This window comes from Salvia hispanica, chromosome 1 (genome assembly GCF_029641045.1).
Source record: "Salvia hispanica isolate PSC_SH4W2 chromosome 1, Shi_PSC_v1, whole genome shotgun sequence".
Taxonomy (NCBI): Eukaryota; Viridiplantae; Streptophyta; class Magnoliopsida; order Lamiales; family Lamiaceae; genus Salvia; species Salvia hispanica.
In genome coordinates, this window is record NC_142692.1 from 30633014 (window position 1) to 30654596 (window position 21583).

Below are 21583 nucleotides of genomic sequence, written 5' to 3' on the forward strand. Positions count from 1 at the left end.
CAATGGTTCGGCTAGCCGATCGGCCAACGCCGCGAATCGACTAGCCGGCACTGTGAATGCTCTTAAAGTTATTATGCATTGTTTATTACTACTAATTTGATACTGAAAAAAGGAGCTTGAAAAATATCTCCAACTTTTTAGTCTTTGTTGTTTTAATATGTTAAAGTTTTAGTTATGATGTTTACAGGAAAGACGGCCAGACGGGTCGATGACGTGAGCTTAAACATCATGAAAAAAGTCATTTTCATGTAAAAAGTAAAAATTGTTGTGAATCATGGGTATATAGCTTTTCTTTTCCTTCTTTTATCACTGTTTTGGGAAAAAGGTGCTTTCTTTTTATTTGAATAGGTCACTTTTCTCATATAATTTTAACTTACTCCCTCCGTCTTAAGGACGATAGATCCATTTTTTAAGGGAAACATAATTATATACGACTTTATTTTGTGTATTAAATTAAAAGAATAAAATAAAAAATAAAATTAAAATAGAAATAAAATTATTTTTATTTTTAGTGATGAGTCATCTTGATTAATAATTTAAAAAAAAAAATGGATCTTCAGTGGAGTGGAATGGAAAGAGTAGAATTCAATTTGAGCATTGGCTTTGTGTAAGTTATTATTGTTATTAAAAAGATGTATTTAGTGTTATAAAAAATACATACACACATTGTTATTTTAGCACGTACTATATTTTAAAAATTATAGTTTTGTTAAACAGAGCTTACATATAACGAAATATAACAAAAATTGTGACAAACTTGATAAAAAAACATAAATAAAATATTTAAATCCAGTATAGTATTTAGATTGCAATTTTATTAAAGTGCACGCACACTAAAAATGCGTGCAAATTAGTCAAGTTAGGAATACAAAGTTTTGTTGGGGCAAAAAGACTAATATCAAAAGAGTTGGGGGGGCGAACAGAAGAAAGCTCATCGATTAAGGAAAAGTGAAAACTGGGGTGACCCCACTTTAGATGATTACAAGACTCTCAATTTCATAATTGCATCAGAGTCCCCACAGTATTTGTCGTTTAGCCATCCGCCCACTTCGGAGCTACGTCGGAGGGGACCCACATCCTCCACCGAAGCGGGTCCCACCTCTTTTAATATTTAATAAGCACAGTTGGGGGGACCATGCTGTACATGCGGGCTCTAGTTTCAAGGCCATTGTCTCCCCTGCCCACTGCCCGCGGTCACCTAGTAAATATTCCACACCATTATTTTTTAAAATTTTTTGTTACACGTGAGTCCTCGAGATGCAACCAGCGAAGCAGGGGATCATTTTTGAACTGCCGCGTGGATGTCGAAGCGCTGCGGTCATGGTATTTCTCGATCTACGTAGCATGAGGTGTCATGATCTCGTAGGTCAATGAAATCAACGGTCCCGATCTTCTGCTGATTGATTGCAAGATCCTCTATGATTGGTGCAGAGATCGCACCTCCTACGCCAATGCTTTTCTTATGCTCCACTCTTCAATATAACAATAATAAAGTGTTAATTTTATCATTAATTGGGCATGAAGAAATTGATAAAATAATTCTGTCATTTTTCTAGTGTCATGGATCATAATTCACATGCAAACACAAACTCTACATAAGCTATTATTGTACCTTAACTGGGAAGGTTTAGCTTCACGAAATATGGCTGTGTGTGTGTGAGGAGACAATCACACAATTGCAAAATCGCCCAATCAATTAGATTCCATTACATAAGCTATAGTACTATTTTTATTCTTGACTTAATGTTTCAATGACTACTGCTGGTTATATTGATATCTATCTAGTTAACAATTTCAATTCTCTGGTTCGTAATTGATAGAAATCTACGCAATATATCTATTATTTGTTTCTTTATTATAAATTGTTTTCCCTTGGACTAGGAAAAACGTGAAATTGCACTTTATATTGCTACCAACGGGTCGCAGCGCAGTTAGCAGCGCAGAGCTGTGGTGACCATGAGGTCACGAGTTCAACCCCCGCCACCACTGGGAGACTTTCGGCCTTAATCCACAAGTCCGGTCGAGCAGGATTAGTCGGATTCCGCCAAAAAGACGAGTTCGGTACATCTGTGTTTACAACAAAAAAAAGAGCGTTATATTACTAACTCAATATTTAATTGCGAACTACAGTTAAATAATAGCCCTTAGATATTTAAATTTAGGGCTTAGATCATCAGTCCCGGAATGTCAATACGATCAACAAAAAACTTCAATAAGGGTATTAATGTCAATTTACAATAAATTAGTTGTAACTAACTTTTGAAAAATATCACATAACTTTAAAGCGCATATAACTTTCTCGATTTAAATTATTTTTTCGCACAATGTATATCAAATTAAAGATAATTTCATAAGAATTCTAACGAGATATCACTTGCATAGGCTCCGATGTGAAAATTTGAAAAAAAATTCAAAAATTTTCAATTTTTTCGTATAGCAACAAATGTTAGCATATTATATAAAATATGTGAATATAACACATGTAAAATGTCATTCTTAAAACAATGTGTTGACATAAGCAATTTGTTAAATTCTCAAAGCATTGTGGTGATATTTTCAAAACACTATATTGACATTTTCATTCAAAACCCTAATTTTGTACTCCCTCCATTTCACTATAGTTGAGGCAGAACTTTTGGGCACGGAGTCTAAGAATGAGATGTTGGGTGTGTTAAATAAATAGATAAAAAAAGTAAGAGAGAGGTAAAGGTAGAGAGAATAAAGTATAAAGTAAATAAATATGGAGAATAAAGTAAGAGAGAGTAAAGTAAGAAAGAGAAAAAAGTTACCATATATGGAAAAATGACTCAACTATAGTGAAACGGACGGAGTAAGTTTTTTTTTATCTTTTTCGATTTAATTAATAAAAATGAAAATTACATGTGGCAAATTTTAGACCACTAGATTTCTAAACTCCCGTGATCTTAAATTGGTTGTAGTTAACAATTAAAAAGTGAGTTAGCAATTGATCACTCCTCTATATTAATATCTTAATAATTTTTAAAAATTTCAATTAGTTTGAGGATTTAGAGGGAGAACTAAACAATAAATCTCTTTCACCATACCATCATATATCTCATTTTATTTGTAATTCCAAGAAGAGAATGCGGTGGATATTTATTCAAATCTCACTTTAAGGTGACCATATCAAAATTCATCATATTAAACAATTTATAGATAATTATTGTGTAGAAATTTAGAAATCATTTGAAAAGCTATTGGTTGAGATTTGACGTATCAAACTACTTAATAAATAAAGACAATCACATACACTAGCAATTTGACGGTTCGATTAGAAAAGGAATATATATTCATATATTGAGAAGAACATGAGTGATGGTTATTTTGCAAGATTATCAAAATTTAAAATTCGAATTTTCAAGTCATTTTTATAAGAAACAAAAAGAAGGTCGTCATCACTGGATTATATTATTGCAGTACGAGTTTCCATATTAAAACATGTGGAAACCTATATTCCACAAGTCATACATTTTTGAGAGGCAAATAGTGGAAAGAAAAAGGCAAAAAAGGTGAAAATGAAAATACAGTGGGAATGGTATAGAGATATTTAAGACTCTCGAATTTATTAAATTATATATTTCTTATAATGTGATATATATTGATAACTAATCTAATTTGGTATATAAAAATATCAAAATCAACAGTTCAACAATTTCATTTTCAACAGTTGTTTTATTTGTAATTATTGTGCCCACTGCCCCAGTCATATTCAGAATCAACACCTGCCTTTCTTTTGCACTGCCTAATATTTAATAAAGAGGGGATATATGCTTAAATAGTGATATTAATAAATGCATTTAATTAAATTCAAAACATTCAATTATACAGTCATAAAATCGTTAATTAAAGTTTAATTAGTGTTTTCTTAAATCCAAAAACTAGCGAAACAAACACAATACGACAATAAACAAAATATATATGCACATGTAAAATATGAAAATATGATAAATTTGTACACAACTGTGGAATTAGGCATATATGTGTGTGTTGGGAAAAACAAACTTATTTGGACAATTATAATTGTAAAATAACATGTGCATTGTCTAATTGTCCCAATTTGTAAAATAAATTATCTACCTAGATGGAGTATTATTTTTGGATAATGAAAATCAAACAAATAGTAAGATCTTTGTAATCTATTGCGGAATCTTCCAAATTACGATTAACTTTTATAAGCAAGGTTTGGCCACCAAGTTGTCTACTCACAAAAAAATCTAATAATGTTTTGCATGTAAAGCTAAGGTTTCTCACATTTCTAAAAGACCCACATGAAAAAAAAAATCTGTTTAAACCATCTAAAAGTGGAAAATCCTACTTCCAAATAAAGTACTGTATACAAAATGGCAAAACGCAATTTAATTAGTATGAAATGTTGTAAATGTGTATGTGTATCAACTTCTAAGAAAAACAACAAAAACCTTTAAAATGTCAACAAAATAGATGGAAAAGGGAAGTTTGAATCTAACTTTAACTTTGATTGACTCAGTTCTAAACAAGTTGATTTATATTAAATGAGAGTTGTTGATATATCTTCAACTTGCTGCATTTTTTTAAATATTTTTTACGTTTCTCTTCAATATTATTGGAAAATATCTAAGCATCTTTAATTTTTTATCAGTTGATAACTAGGTGGAAATAGTAATTAAGTAAGTATTATGGACTATTTAAGATTAGATCACGATGTATTGATTAATGCGAAATCATGTCATTTCCTTTTCTCTTTTTTTCCCCCAATTTGTTAATTCTGATGGCGATTGCAACCAATTTTTTTTTCCTCATTGTAAATCAGTAAATGTCAAATGATTGATTTTATTATATTTTGAAAGGTACACGTGATTAATTTGTGTACGTGAATCATGTGAGTTGTGGACCGGTAATTAAATTTGATAATATTCCATAAAAATATTCATAATTGTTGTAGAAAGTCGAGGCGTTTACGTTTAGTAAATATTCTTACATTTTTTACACTAATACAATTGCGTAAAAAAATGTATACTACACTTGTTTAAGAAGAAGTTATACGTTTCAATGTAAATATTAAAATATTTAAAAGGGGTGTAGTCGATTGACATATGACTCATCCATTCTTAATTAAATGATTAGAGTAGTGGCTAAGCCATGTTGGAGGGGGGATGTGGCATGGCACCCCATCATTTTTTCAACTACAACTTACATGTGATTTCAGTGGTGCAGTTGATTGTGGGTTTATGCATTATAATGTCTATATTGTGTTTCTCTTTGATTTCTATTTTTTGGAACATAATTTCTATTTATTTTAGTTTACACGATTTAAAATATTTGGCACTTCATAATCCATCATTATGCTTATAATAAATATTAAAAAAATGGTGCTATTCTATTTGTTAAAATTGACTATATTTTTCTATGGTGGACATTTAAACATTATCAAAAATTCTTTTTCATTCATCATACTTACGTAAAAATTTAAAATATTATTATCTCGAGCTTCCAACGTCACCTACATTGAATAACCCTATAACTATTAATCATGACTTGGGCCTCCCATTCTAAAAATCATGGCTTCATCACTGGTCAGGGGATCGATCCCTGCTTTTGGGTATGGAGCAAATTTAAATCCTTGAGCCAGTTGTCCCATTTATTTAGGTGCCTATAAATTAGCGTGAGGAATAGTCACTCGGCAGGAGGTGCCTACAAATCAGCGCGGAGAACCATCACTGGGCCCGCCGGTGGATACCCTTGATAACTACCAACAAAAAAATATTAAAATATTTATAAATTCAATTACCTCTCTAAAATGAATAATGTTTTTATTTTGGATCTACCATGAAATCAAACGTATATTTTATTTTGAGCTCCTCTAATAATCTGTCCATCAACACTGCCAAATATGTCTATATAGATCAAAGATCGATCATATAATTTAATTAGAAATAAATTTAAAAAATTAGAACCCAAACAAGCACAAAAAATCATTAGCCATAAATAAATCGGAAACCGTTGTAGTTATGTCCACGGCTAGAATGGTTTCCAATTTTTCGGGCGATCGATGAGTTTTTTTAGCATTGAAATTTTGATATAATCAAAATAAAGTTAATAAACCATATGACCTATTAGTCTCTAGAAAATCAGAAATGGGATACATGTTTCTATAGTCCATTAACCTCGAAAGGCAAATGATAATATATACTCAGTTACCAAATTCATTGGGAAGGAGAAGGATCTTCGTGAATTAGATTCCTCTTGTTCCTGTTTAGTCCCCTCCATTTCGCAAATTAATTCTATTTCTACATCTCTTCAATGATGGGAGGTTTCATTTAGTTTCTTAGTAAGAATGGGTGAAAATTCTGCCTTAATAATAGACCATGTGTAATAAATAGATTCGAGGCAAATTTTTCAATTCAGATACAAAGTGTAGGGTACATTAGATTGAAAATAGAATAAGTACTACTCCTATAAAAGTTACTTAAAAAGTATGAACATTTAATAAATTTAATATCCCTGAACTTTAAATTTGATCATGCCATTTGGAGTACTAGTCCATTTGGTTAGATTTATAATAGTGTTTTATAGATTTAGCATTTACTATAGACGAAATACCAATGCGGGTAAATAATAAAGTGAACTTTAGTTAATGGAGTAGAATATTTTTCTTCCATCCAATAAGTTATACATTTGAGTGACCATGATCATATCATATGAATAAATTAAAAACTATTATTGATTTTCTAAAAGAAGAAACTATATGTGACCTCTAATTCATCATGGTTTTGAGAAAAAAAATTATTGTTCCTATTACTATAAAAGTGACTATTCTTATAATTAAAAATAATTATGTTGAAAATGACTGCTATTATGAAATAAAAATTAAAGCATGTTCTAATAAATAATAATAATTTAAAACTACTGTTGCAAAAATGATATTGTTCCAAATGTGACTGTTTAAATATACAAATGATTTTCTTTTATTAAATGAACGAGATTATTTGACCAGCACTCCCACGAGCGCGACCCAAATCTAAATAGATACGCAGAAAATTCGATTTTATTGGTGATACTGATTGTTGATATCCAAGTATTTTAGATATTTTTACTCGTTTTGAAATTAAACTAACAAATTATATGAATTATTGTTTCATTTCTGTGACAGTCTTTGACGAAACCTAATTTTAGGAACTAGTAGCATCCTTTCCGTCTTTAAGATAAATCCTTAATTCAGAACGTCTAGCGATATTTTTAAAATCCAGGGACTATGGACGATATAAACACATAGTCCACGAACCATTCTTATAATTCACTCAAAAAACTAAGGTTTTGTTATCTTATATCAACAATTGCCTTAGTAATATTTTCTTAATACTATTAACATTAGAAAATAAGAGAATCTGAACGGAAAATATCTCGACTTTGCTACGATTTTGTGGTACAAATTGTGCTTTATTTTGTACTGTTGTTTTTAAATGAAAGAAAGCAAGGTCATTGGTCGACCAGGTACAAACACGGATAATGTCAGCTAAGAGCACCCGCAATGGTACTTAGGCCAGCAATAGGCCAGCAATAGGCCAGCCATTCTCTCCCCTGCCACGTCAGCAACACTAAAAAATCCACCTGCCACATCAGCCATAGGCCAGCCGCAATAAAAATAATTCAAAATATACTACATTTACGGAATTAAAATTACGATTAAATTACGGAATTAAATTTTCGACACATATACGGGAAAATTCATTAATTGCATTTAAAAAAGTTACATAGATAAAAAAAAATCCGGGCTTCCACACACGAGCCACCGCCCCACTCTACTCCTCACTAATTTATTAAAAAAATACATAAAAAATGTTAGTATGCCTTGAATTTGTGTTAGTTTGCCGCTAGCCGAACGGGGGTCTCGCTGACATGTTTCTGTTTTAGGTCTTAATTTTGTATTGGGCTAGTTGTTGTTGTCCATCGCTGGATGTTGCTCTTGTACAGAAATTTAGAGATAGAGAAAATCGCGTTTATATAGTTTTTCAAAAATTAAAAAAAAGAATTAAATTTTTTTAAAAAAAAGAATTAAAAAAAAATTAAAAAAAGAATTAAAAAAAAACAAAATTCGGCGCTGGCCGATCGGGCCGCCACAATGGCGGCCAGCGCCGAGCGATCGGCCAGCCCACGCCGATCGGCTCGCCGATTTCGCTCTCGCCGACTGCAATGGTTCGGCTAGCCGATCGGCCAGCGCGACGAATCGGCTAGCTAGTCGCTAGCCGACCATTGCGGATGCTCTAATACAAACTTATTGGACCAAAGTTAAAAGTCACGGTTTCATAGCCTAAGCAATCACTTTTTCTTTTCTTTTTTTAATTAGTGATTTACCAAGTTGAAGATATAAAAAAGTTGATTGCTTGAAGTGTACTCCACCATTTACTAATGTAAAATGCATAAATTTGTTAAAGTAAATATGATTTTGGTGAGTTTTATAGATTTTTTTTAGCAAAACAATTTATGCATGCATTTTGCTTATGGCTTGAGTTGACTCCATGTTTGTGGTCAATCTTTTCAAAGCTCATTCTTAAATCTTAATGGTACCGTGATACTAGAATTGAATTATGTTCATTTAATTGGTACAATAAAGTACTAGAATAAAAATGCAAAAAAAATATATTAAAAAATCATTTCATTTATATCAACATTCTATTCCATTTAATCATACCAACGACCTTAATCTGTTTCTCATCATATTAATCCATTGGGATTTGGGAGTCGGTTGCGCACCCATTGTTTTCACTTGTCCCGACATTAGTATTATATGGAAATTTTATCAGTTATACACACCTATCTTTCTACAGCCCATTTCTTTCTTTAATGGGCTTTCTTTATGTTCCTTTTTATATTACTAGTTGGGTAGTTGGAATCCTTTCTTACTAAACTCTAACCCCTGTACTTAATAAAAAGTCTTTCATTTGGGCTTTGTTTATGTTCTTTCTTTTATTAGTTGGGTTGTTGGGATCTTTATCTCACCTATACATTTTGTTGAATCTATAACTAAGTTTAAGTTTAAATAGATCTTTTGTTGAATCTTGATGCATTTGAAAATTGATGGCTAGTCTTGTGCTTTTCAAACATGTACACAACAATTTTTTAAAGTGGGAACATTTAATTATGGAGGAGGGGGTGTGTTAATTGTTATATTGGTAACTCTTTCCTAAGTTGCTAATTACAACTAAATAATAGGCATTAGATTTTTAAATTAGAGGTGAGATCATTCAACCCTTGAGTATTAAATATCAATAGGGGTATTAATATCAATTAACTACAAAATAAGTTATAACTAACTTTTAAAAGAAATCCTAAACCTTTAAATTCATATAACATATATCAAATTAAAGATAATTTTATAAGGATTCCAACGATATCCTACATGCATATGTTCCGCCGTTAAAATTTGAAAAAAAATTCAAAATTTTTTAATTTTTTCGTACAGCATAAATATCAACATACTATATAAAATATGTCAATATAATACATGTAGAATGTCAATATAAGCAATGTGTTAACATTCTTAAAGCATTGTGTTGATATTTTCGAAACACTATATTGACATTTTCATCCAAAACTCTAATTTGGAGTTTTTTTTTTATCCTTTTCGATTTAATTAATAAAAACAAAAAATTACACGTGGTAAATTGTAGACCACGCGTTTTCTAAAATCTTATGACCTTAAATTAGTTATAAGGGGAGTGTTATATTGCTAACTCAATACCTAATTGCTAACTACAACTAAATAATAGCCATTAGATATTCAAATTAAGGGCCTAGATCATCAACCAAGAAATATCAATACGATAAAAAAAACGTCAATAAAGCCATAGGATTAATTCCATAAAATATCAATAGGGGTATTAATGCCAATTAACTACATGTTTAGTTATAACTAACTTTTAAAAGAAATCCCAAAGCTTTAAATTCATATAACATATATCAAATTAAAGATAATTTTATAAGGGTTCCAACGATATCATATATGCATATGTTCCGACGTCAAAATTTGAAAAAAAAATAATTTTTTTTTTAATTTTTTCGTAAAGCAGAAATGTCAACATACTATATAAAATATGTCAATATAATACATGTAGAATGTCAATATAAGCAATGGGTTAATATTCTTAAAGCATCGTGTTGACATTCTCAAAGCATTGTGTTGATATTTCCAAATCACTATATTGACATTTACATCTAAAACCCTAATTTGACATTTTTTTAATCTTTTTTTATTTTATTAATAAAAACGAAAATTACACGTGGTAAATTGTAAACCATACGTTTTCTAAAATCCTATGACCTTAAATTAGTTGTAGTTAGCAATTAAATGATGAGTTAGCAATTGATCACTCCCCATAATTAGCAATTAAATAATGAGTTAACAATTGATCACTCCCATATGGACATATGGAGGAGGGAGGAGGGAGGAGAGTGTATATTTTCTTAGAGGCATATATAAAATGTCTAATGCATTAATTTTCAGACTCTATAATTCGAGATGTGATTTCTGGTCCACAATCAATTAATGCACCAGAATCGTATCCAATTATAAATTATTGAATTATTGTAACGTTGTGATACAATTAGATAATTGTAGAATGCTATTCCCATCTACAAGAGTTCACACGTTTTTCCTTTTATTAGTTGCAATCACATGCGATCTTTACTTCGATCTTTTATTAGTTTCAACATAAATAATTTGTTAATGTGTGTATATATATATATTTATATCTATTTTATGATTTAAAATAAATGTATTTAGGTAAATTACAGTCAGCAATCCACATAATTAGAGTCCCAATATATGGAATTAAATACAGTAATTTAAAAGCAATTATTTATAAAAGAGGAAAATGAAGTGGGAAAATAGAAAAGAGTTGTAGTGTTGGTTGATATGGGTCCCACACGTTAATCTGACCGCTCACAAACTTGGCTTGTGTTTCCTGCATCATCATCTTCTCCTTCCAATCCACTAATTCACTCATTTCCTTCAAAAATCATTCATGGCTTGGACCACCAAGCATCGCCTTGCCCCTAAATCCTCAAAACTATCCGCCTCTCGTGAGTCTAGGCTCCGCCGCACAAAGCGCAAGCTCTCCTATATCTTTTGTGGCGCTTTCCGTTACAAGTCAACCCTTCAGGTCTGCTTTTTTTTTTTTTTTTTTTTTGAAAATTTCTTTAAGAAAGTATAAATGAATAGCCTTCTAATTGCTATTCTCTTCTATCTATGCTGTTTTTCTGATTGAGCGAACTGCTTAGAGTGAGGTGCTTTGACCTTTTTTATTTGTTCAGTTGTGTGATTTGTGCTGAATAGATTATTGAAATACCATGTATTACTATCAACTGATTTTTTTTTTGTGATCGGAAAGTTTTTGCTCCATGATTGATTAGCTTCGATTCTGTTCCGCAGAGGTTAATTTTGTTGATCAAGAGGTTAAGGGATAATTTAGGGGTTTGGAAGCTAAATAGACTAACAAACAACTTTTGAAATTGTGAATATACTTTTGTTATATATGAGAGAGTTGAAGCTATTGGTGAAAAATCAGTTGTTGCAATTTGCATGTAAGGATTTTAGAACTGAACCGAATTTGGAGCTGGTGATGAAAGAATAGGAAATTATTGCTTTCCAGTTTTTAGGTATACAACTGGCTTCAAGATTTTTTCATGTAATGGTGGTATTTGCAATGAGTTTGTTGTTTAATTGCTACTGCTGGATTTTAGTATGGCAGTTAATCATTTTGTTCCTAGGAGCTGGGAGATGGCCCAATCATAACTTCAGTTAGCTACGCTAAAAGCTTAGCACCAGTTGATGCTCAAAACTCAACCGTAGAATCCTCTTCTGTTTTCACGTCAGAAGCTTGGGATACAGTATCCGTATGTGAAAATGGGGACTCATCTGAAAGTACCAGTATCACTGAGGAAGCTTTTCCTGAATCTGGTCCATCCAATGTTCAGTCAAGCAGAGATATCCAAACTCTTCCACAACAGGTATATATGTGTGATTGAATGTATATACATATGGTGGAACATTAATCATGAGAGTGTGGCTTTGTCTGACAGCCTGCTCAAGAATTGGTTTCTGGTAATACAACCAATTACATTGCCGAAGTTATTGATTCCACCGATACATTAACTGAAGACCCGGATTCAGTTTATCCAGGTGATGATCAGTCACAGGGTCTCAGTGTTCAACATGCGTATTCAAATGATATTGTGGAATATAGTCATGATGCTGCTGTGGGCTACAATAGTTCTGATCCAAGCTCTCTTGCTATTATTTCTGATCTGCCACGATCTGAATATCCCGGAAATGACCATGCCCACGTGTCAACAACTTCTAGTTCAGTGTTTCTTGTGTCTGACAGAGACCAGAATTTAATAAATGGAGATCTGCTTCGCCTTGATTTGGTTAGTATCTCTTCCAACTCCTTATCCAGTAGCATTGCTGAAATAAGTAGCCATGAAACTAGACGAAACAGTATGAGGCTATTTTGGGATGCTTTAGCAAGACGCAGCTTAAGAAGGAACATTGATTCGCCGACAATTGTTTTTGCAACTGGTCTGGCTGATGACTTAGGCTCACATGACAGATGGCTTCTTGATTTCAGTGGTGATCTCCATTACTATGGATCCAGTCGTGATCTTGATTCATTCAGTTTAGGACATCACCGCAGACATGAAAGGAGATGGCTTTTGAGATCTGAGGTTAGTTTTTTCCCTTGGTTACTAAATTTATTGAGCTTTCTCGTTTAATTAATTCTTGGACGGTATTTTTCTAATTACGTTTTCCTTTTTTTTCTCATATCAACTGATGTCTTATTCTCTAGATCTATAATGCCTGTGAATTATCGTTCTATCCAATTTCAACCTGGATCACCATGATTGAAATTTTTAATGTATGCTTTTTAGGTGTAAAAAGGTAGTTAATCTTCATCTGAAAGTGGATAATGCTTGTCTTCAGCCTACCTGGAAAAGAAGATATGCATCTTCTGTCTGCAATCATGAAATACCCATTAAAAAAATTTAAAGAAAGATTTTCTGGCCTTATTCCTGATTTAGATCGTGTTACTTAGTAAAGTTTATCAAATACTTACACCCTCATTTGTTTGTTTAGGCCTCAGAAACAATAAGTGATACTGATGAGGAAGACCAACAAACTGCATTATGTGCATCTGGACTTCACCTGGATGGTACATGTTCATGTGACTCGTTCTTTACAGCTGAAGAGTCGAGTAGTCTTGCAAGTATTTCACGAATAATCCTGCTTGCTGAGGCATTATTTGAGGTAGATCCTTGACTTATGGATTCCTACTTTATGTCACCTATTGGTCAATCTTTGATAAGTTGTTTCATTAGTTCAAATTGATTTGAAATTTTTTTGACAACAATTTTGTTGTTTTGGGGTATGTGGAGTTGATAATTAAATGGAGTAACAAACTTTTACCCAATTTGTAAATTTGACCTGACTGTGCCATTGAAATTCATCTTTCTGTTTTCTGCCTATCTGTGCATTTGAAATTTTTATTCCCACGTGATTCTGTGGCAAGCTGAAAAGTTGTTTGATTTCTGTTCCTCAGGTTTTGGATGAAATTCATCATCAGTCTCTGTCACTTTCGCTATCTACTCTCTCACTTCCTGCTCCAGAATCTGTTGTGGATGGATTTCCTCTCAAGTATTACAGAAAATATATAAATGGGGAAAGTGATTCGACTGATGTTCAACAGTAAGTCTTCGTATCTTGTGAAGAAGGCTCGATTTCTAAAGTTCAACTTCTCTTAATCCTGCACACTTATTTCCATAATATGATTAAAATAATGGTGTGCACCTAGTATCCTCTGCTCTAATAATAAAACCAAAACAAACAGAAAAAAAAGTAACTGTGAATAAGAAAGAAGCAGAATAAAAAATGCTACTCATAGTTAAATGAAGATTATGGCATAGCCATGCAGAAGCTGAGAGGGCCGACTTTGAAGTACAAGTGATATCCTCTTTTCCTTGAATAGTTCCTTATGGGCTATTGATCACGATCATTTAGGATACCTACCTGAAAGGACAAGAGAAGCCATCACAGTGCAACAACTGGATTTTGGTGGTCAGCTCAATTTGCAGTTTATTGGATGATCTCAGATTTTATTTTCTCTACCTTGTGTTGATTAATAGCCGGTTAATGTACAGATCTTTTTTGAATTCCCTATGCAACTATAATATATTGTCTTTGTAATTCCAGGTGCTATATTTGCTTAGCCGACTACGAGGAAGGGGACAAATTGAGAGTCCTTCCATGCAATCATGAATTCCACACCCCGTGCATCGATAAATGGCTGAAAGAAGTAAATAGGTACTATTACATTCCCTTATTTTGTGCGTGCCTACGTCTGTGAGTGTGACGATGTCTCACTATTTTGTGTTGGCTGAGCAGGGTATGTCCAGTCTGCAGACACAATGTCTGTGAGGGCAGTGGAGAATGCTCGGTCTCAAACCCACAAGTACATTCACAGTAGAAATGCAACTACAAATATACAAAAACAAGTAAGTTGCTAGGTTTATACCTTCAGGGGCTAACTCGATAAGTTGTATGACTTAAATTTGTAGAATATCAAAATTTAGATGCTGGCATGCTGCTATGTATATATACATCTATATTTGGTTCAAACTATTGCTGGCTCTTAGTGTGTGTGTGTGTGTGTGCTGGCAAAGAAAATGAGTGAGATTCGGTAGTGTTGTATTTTGGGGCCCAATGCTTATACCGAAACACGTATGGAACAAGTCCTTAAAGTTTTAAGGAAAACACACACGATATAATATTATATAGATTGCGTGTGTTTTTATCAATGAGCGTATAATATGCGAAAATTAGTGTTACCTCTATAGTCTAGATTTAGGTTGTTTGCTATTTTCAACTCTAGAGAGTCAACGGTTACCACTTTTGTGATATTAAATAAAAACTATACAAGGAAGCTTAATAAGTAGGGAGTACTATATTTTGTTATAAGATTGGTGGACTTGCAAATTTTCATTACTTGTAGCCGAGTAGGACCCTTGAATTTGTATTACTTCATTTTTTTAACTATCAAACAAAAGATGATTCCTTATTTATCCTTCTAGCCATGATGAGTCAATTTTCCCAGTTTATTGATTTGATGGGAAATATCTTACTACTACTACTACTACTACTAATTAAGCTGTGATTTTGGTGCCAAATCAATGTATTTAGGTGCTAATAACCATTTTAAAAACTACATGGCTGGACAAATTTTATCCAAGAACTATGTGGTTGTGGATGTTGTGCCCCAAAAATTAACATGTGATATTGCAAATGCAATGTTTTAACAAATCTTCACTAATAGTAAAATTAAAAGTAAGAGAATGTATTGATTTCGCATTATATCTCATCGATTGTCTGGTTACTAGTAGCACTATTAAACTGTGGCAATATAATTTCCATGTTGACCTTTTACTTATGACGTTGCTTCTATATCTTAATATCTCCATTGATTAATTTATCATTTCGATCTTTTTGGTAAATGTTTGTTCTTATTCTATTTTGCGGCCCAATGCTCCTTCATAGTTTAAGATTAAAATGAGTATAGATCTAGGTAGGAGCAAATTCTGGGTCAATTTTCCACAAATTCAGTGTAACCATATGTATATCTACAAACAATCTTCCGTACAAAACACACACAATATATTATTCATTGTGCATTGTGATGCTCACACATCGATGAGAGTGTGTATACACTATACACTTGACTACTTGAGTAAACAACTCGTTTCTCAAATAAATAGTGATAGTAGTAATTATTAATTGCAGTTCATTAATTAATTTGGACGAAATCCTAATGTGGCGAAGAAAGAAAGTCAAAATTATCAAGTTGTCTAAATCACATTTAAAAAAAGAAAATTTTAATTCCTTTGTTCTAAATTTATCGATTTGTATTTCTTTTTGAGAGGTTTCGAGTTAAATAATTATTTCCTCACAAAAATCAACCTTTTAAATTTCTTTTAATTTATACATATACTTTTATTCTCTCTTAGTATATTTTGTTCTCTCTTTGTTTAATTTATTAAATATCATTTTTTTAAATCTCATAAATAACATCTTATTTAATTTAAGATGAATGGAGTACTATGTACCGTCAAATTTCAATGCAGTCAATTACTTAGTATTTAAAAATATGCCATTTGCTCCAACACAATTGTTATACTCTAGTTTAAAGAACAATTAATTATAATGTGTGGAGTATATGGAAAAATAAAAGGAGAAATTGAATGGGAATACGTGCAAAATAAAAGAGACATTTTATGATTAGATAGATGGATGCATGGTTGTATTGTATGATTAATTAGTGAAGAAGAGTCACTTTCTTACTATAAAGGGAGAGTCATAATTACATCGCAATTTCTATTTTGCATATTCAGAGACCAAAAGTCAAAAGTTCATAAACACAATTTTCACACTACATAAAGTGTTCCAATTACTTAAATGACCTTCTAACCATAATATGCATCTTTATCCGATGTTTTTATTTTATTTCTGTTTTTTTTACTGTTTTAATCCAATCTATTTGGCTTCTAGAATCAATAGAGTATATAGTGAGTGACTTTAATTCTGCCATAAATTTGAAAATCAAAATATGTACTTGTGCAATTGAATATATTTCAAGTACATTACATAAAGGTTTAAAGGTTTTTGAACTCTGACATCATTGAAAAAAATTAATTAAATTGAGCTAGAAGTAGATTTAATTGATCAATGGATATAGAATATTTCAAATATAAAAATAAATCTAACTAAGAAAAAGTTTAGATTTCGATTATATGAATTTTGACCAGTAAAATTATTTTTTGATTCATAATTATGTTATTTTGGGAAAGTAGATTTAAAGTTTGTGAGAAATATACCAAATTTTGAAGAAAGTTCATGATTTTTAAGGCTATTTTCCTTATATTTTTTTTATGAAACTTCACAATCTCTATTTACTGTAGTATGAACTGTACAAAATAAACTACAATTTTTTTGCAATACTACTAGCAATCTAGCATGCAAACTAGTACTACATAGTAAGAAAAATTTGTACATATGATCATACACCAAGTGTGACAAATCTAGATAATAGAAATTGAGTCAAACCAACAACTTCTTCTTTTAGTTGGCTCAAATATGTTTACGGTTTATCTACCATATCCATCTTCTTTTACATGTATAATTAACAATTATGATTACAAATGGAGGGAAATGTGTGGTCTATCCAAGGAAGACCACCTACTTCACAAATTAGGCAGCAAACCAGAGGGATTCACCCTTTAACTAAATTATGATCAGCAAAATCATAACTTAATTAATTGTAGAAATATATCTTAATTTCCAAATATCCAGGTTTTTGTCTGATAAAATAATTTTATTAAGAAAAAGGTATTATAAATATAATGCCTTTTTAATTATATAATCAGGAATCCTCGTTAGTAGTAAAAACATAAATTAGGGGCCAAAGATAACCTCAAAACTTTCAAATGTTCCGAAAAGGTTTAGTAAGATAACAACATCTAATATTGTCATATAATGGCCCACTCATACTCACATGCTACAATCGAACAAACATACCATATCTGTCCATACAAAATATACAAAACCATTTAATGCGACTTCTAAAGTTTGTACTACGATATTAATTATTTTCACTTTAGTTCTAATATTTTATTTTTTTTAATTTCAGTTATATCCTCCTTTCAGCAATACAACCATCTTTATATCTTTTGTAAATTTAATGTTTAATCTGCTCGAATAACTTACACTATTACATAAAAGTTTTCATAAGTTAGGGTTATTGTCCTCAAATACTAGTAGTAACTTTAAAGTATATTAAGGAAACAAAAATAAAATACGAATAAAAAAGTGGTTATGATTTTAGGACTATATGTTTTCATGATGTGGTGGGTATTATTTTCCTTATTAGAATTAGACTGTTTATAAATTATAAATATGTTATTTTGATAATCAATATATAAATCTACGTACATGGAGTATATATATACAAGTCATAATATTTACTAGTAATATTTAGTCATTAGATCGCAAAAAGTAAATGATTGATGCATTTCACTACTAGTATTTGTAGCATTAATTCGAATTTGATCAAGAATGGAAATTATACTGTATATAATATTTTAATATAATTAATTTTACCATAGGCACGGTGATATGTACTAATATTTCACATTCTCATGAACACATACTTTTCAAAATAATATCCAATAAATATGTGTACATACATGCATAATACACATTTGATCCTCTAAAGTCTAAACCTATACATACATGAATATATAAATAGATGACTAATTAATGACTATGATGGTCAACTAGCTTTAGTAGTAGTACATAAATTTATACACTAACTTACTACTCCCTCCGTCCCATATTTGGAGTCACTTATTGTTATGGCTCGGGTTTTAAGAAAGAGTTGAAGTGTGTAATAAATGAAGTGAGATGATGGAGTGTGTAATAAATGAAGTGAGATGGTAGAGTGTGTAATAAATGAAGTGAGATGGTAGAGTTGGTTGAAGGTGGGTCCCTTTTGACTTTTGATTTTTGTTTTGATTTATTTTAATATAGATAATGACATTTCTATGTAATTTTGATGAAGAATGAGGTAAAATTGTATGACCAAATATGGAAAATTATAAAAGTGACTCTTAAACTGGGACGGACTTTTATGGCAAAAAGTGACTCTTAATCTGGGACGGAGGGAGTATTTAAAGTATAACAAATTTGGAAACCTTGTACAAAAGAGAAATTTATCATAAATTAATTTTGATGAAGAAATCAAAATAGGAAAATAAAAATAATTAACAAATAAGTCAAAGAGAATTACACATTACCAACATTTGATTAATTTTTTTTATATATAGATTAAAAATAAAGAGTAGGCTAACAAATACATGTACAAAGTTAGCAATTGAATTCACAATTCATCACATCTCTTCGCTTTCTCTCTCTACACTGAATTTTTTTCCACTATGTCCACTCCATTCACACCGCCGCCGCCGGCGATACCTCACTCGCCATCTTCTTCCTCCGCCTCCGCCTCGATTATGATTATCATCATTATCATCGCTTCCGCCATCATCATCTCCGCCTCCATCTACCTCCTTCTCCGACTAATCTCGAAGCGCTTCTCCACCGCCGACGACGTCGTCGTCTCCTCCAACCGCCGCGTCGCGCCGAGCGATCTCCTCCACTCCCTCCCGCTCTTCACCTTCCGATCCGTCGCGAGGAACCTCAACAGCGGCGGCGGCGATTGCGCCGTCTGCCTCTCCAAATTCGAATCGCGCGATCAGCTCCGCCTCCTGCCGCTCTGCTGTCACGCCTTCCACGCCGCCTGCATAGACAAGTGGATCGCATCCAATCAGACGTGTCCGCTCTGCAGGTCCACCGTGTTCCCCTCCGCCTGCGACGCACTCGATAAAATCCTATCCACCGGCAATTTGAGCAACGGAAGCTTCCGCGTTGAATTCGGCAGCATCAGTCTCCGCCGCGACGGAGCATCGGAGGAATTACCGCCGCCGCGAACGTACTCGCTAGGGTTGTACGATTACACCGCCGACGATTATCTATACGAGGTGGCGGTAGGGTGCACGACTACTCATCGGAGAGAATATTCCGATTTCAAGGATTCGTCGGCGGAAGAGGAGGTTTCCGGCGGGAGGAGGAGCTGGCTGGCGGAATACGTGGAGAGGCTCGCATCAATGTCGTTTAGGAGCTCGGGGAGGTTTTTCGGAGGGAGCAGCCGCCGCAGCGAGGCGGCCGTGGTGCCGGAGGATTTGGAGGCGAATCGCGCCGGAGAGGAAATAAGTGAAATATTTAGGTGGATTTCTGGAATTTAATTAATTGTATAATATTTTTGATTTTGAGAAATTGATTTGTGGTAATTGATGAATTGACACTAGTTTCATTTCATGCATCTACTGAAGTTTCCAATTTCAGCAAAGTAAAAAAGTTGAAAACTCTAATTTATAGTTCTGCAACAAGAAAACAAAAATAAAGAAAATTACATCGAAAAATGTTAAGTGGACTATGAGTTAAATTTAGCTCTTGTATTCTTCTGTTCATCATGTTTTGTTGTTCATGCCATAGTTTGTACTAGGACTTTGTAGTTATATATTCTCCCGTCCCACAATAAGAATCATGTTTTATCATTTCGGTCCATCCTACAATAAGGGGAACTTATATTCCACTAACTTATTCAATCCACTTTTCTTTACATTTTTTAAAACTCGTGTCATAACTAAATATGACTCCTATAGCGGGACGAAGGAAGCGGTAGTTTCTTGCATTTTTATGGATATTAATTTATCAATTAAATTTATTCATTATTAAAAAAAAATCAGCAATATCTGCATGCTGTCACGCCTAAGGAAGGATCAAACCTCTATCCTCGGAGCGACAGGAGGAAACTTGTGGGGCATAGTATTAATTAGGAATCAAAAGTATAAGAAAAAAAGCTTAGATTTCTCTAGTTTTATACAGTTATGTGAACTGCAAAATAAAATAATCATTCTGTGGTCCAACTTATTTGTACACAATCATATAATCGAACAAAATACTCAGATCATCTATTGACTATTGCATTTAGCATAATACTACTAATTTTACTGTGGTAATACATAGGGGTGGTTCGGTACGGTATACCGTACCGGGAGTGCCATACCGTATACCTTACCGAAAGTTACGGTATGACAAAAACCATACCAATATCGTACCGTAAGTGTCGGTATACTGGAGTTCGGTATACCGGAAATTCGGTATGACAGTTTTCCATACCGTTACCATACCGTGTTATCGGTATACCGTACCGCATTTCGGTATACCGTACTTTTGCGGTATACCAAACTGCGATATGGCATTCCGATATACCGTTATACCGTATTTTGCGGTACGACATACCATTATACCATTATACCGTGAAAAAATCTATTATATCCAAAATATTAAAAAAAAATCCAGTTTTCAACTACTTCAAAAAATAGGGTTCCCAATTTTGATTCTTTTATTTTTTGTATAATAAAAATTCTTATTTTTAAAAATTTAGTTTAAATATAACATATATAAATATATATTTATATCAATCGGTATACCGGTATACCACGGTATACCGAAGCATCGGTATATACCGAATCTTCGGTATACCGCGGTATGGGAAATCTTATACCGTTACCGTACCGATCTCTATCGGTAAGGTATCATACCGTACCGAAAACTACGGTATACCGAAAAAACGGTATTTTTGATATTTTTTCAGTACGGTAAGTCCGGTATTCCGGTATTTCGGTATAATTCCCCAGCCCTAGTAATACATCCAACTAGATTAAATATATAGTTAAAAACAAAGAGTCAACTCCAAATTTGGTAGTCTCTCATTCTCATGAATGCGGTATGCATATATATATTTGTGGTAATTTTTAAAATTTATTATATGTTTCTTCTTCATTTTGTCTTTTTTAGTCTCAAAGGCAAATTTGACCATTTTCATCTCTATCTGTTCTCTTATTACTATTCTCTTATCTT

General features: G+C 32.5%; 2 protein-coding genes across 2 annotated transcripts; both read left to right on the forward strand.

Moving 5' to 3' along the window:
• The first annotated feature begins 10929 nt into the window (after positions 1 to 10929).
• LOC125223579 (uncharacterized) lies at positions 10930 to 14674 on the forward strand. The gene is made up of 7 exons (XM_048126782.2): positions 10930 to 11159; positions 11767 to 12006; positions 12079 to 12723; positions 13133 to 13303; positions 13596 to 13741; positions 14246 to 14356; positions 14438 to 14674. The coding sequence occupies exons 1-7, from the start codon at positions 11022 to 11024 to the stop codon at positions 14517 to 14519; spliced, it is 1533 nt and encodes a 510-aa protein (XP_047982739.1). The 5' UTR covers positions 10930 to 11021; the 3' UTR covers positions 14520 to 14674.
• A 4293-nt stretch (positions 14675 to 18967) lies between these two features.
• LOC125223993 (E3 ubiquitin-protein ligase ATL4-like) lies at positions 18968 to 19955 on the forward strand. Its single transcript, XM_048127318.2, has one exon. It carries the CDS (start codon positions 19036 to 19038, stop codon positions 19900 to 19902), a length of 867 nt encoding a protein of 288 aa, XP_047983275.1. The 5' UTR covers positions 18968 to 19035; the 3' UTR covers positions 19903 to 19955.
• The last annotated feature ends 1628 nt before the right edge of the window (positions 19956 to 21583 follow it).

Coding starts and splice junctions, on each gene's coding strand:
- LOC125223579 (XM_048126782.2), top strand. CDS start 11,022: ATGGCTTGGACCACCAAGCATCGCCTTGCCCCTAAATCCTCAAAACTA. Junction 11,160..11,766: donor GTTACAAGTCAACCCTTCAG/GTCTGCTTTTTT, acceptor TTTTGTTCCTAG/GAGCTGGGAGATGGCCCAAT. Junction 14,357..14,437: donor TGGCTGAAAGAAGTAAATAG/GTACTATTACAT, acceptor TTGGCTGAGCAG/GGTATGTCCAGTCTGCAGAC.
- LOC125223993 (XM_048127318.2), top strand. CDS start 19,036: ATGTCCACTCCATTCACACCGCCGCCGCCGGCGATACCTCACTCGCCA.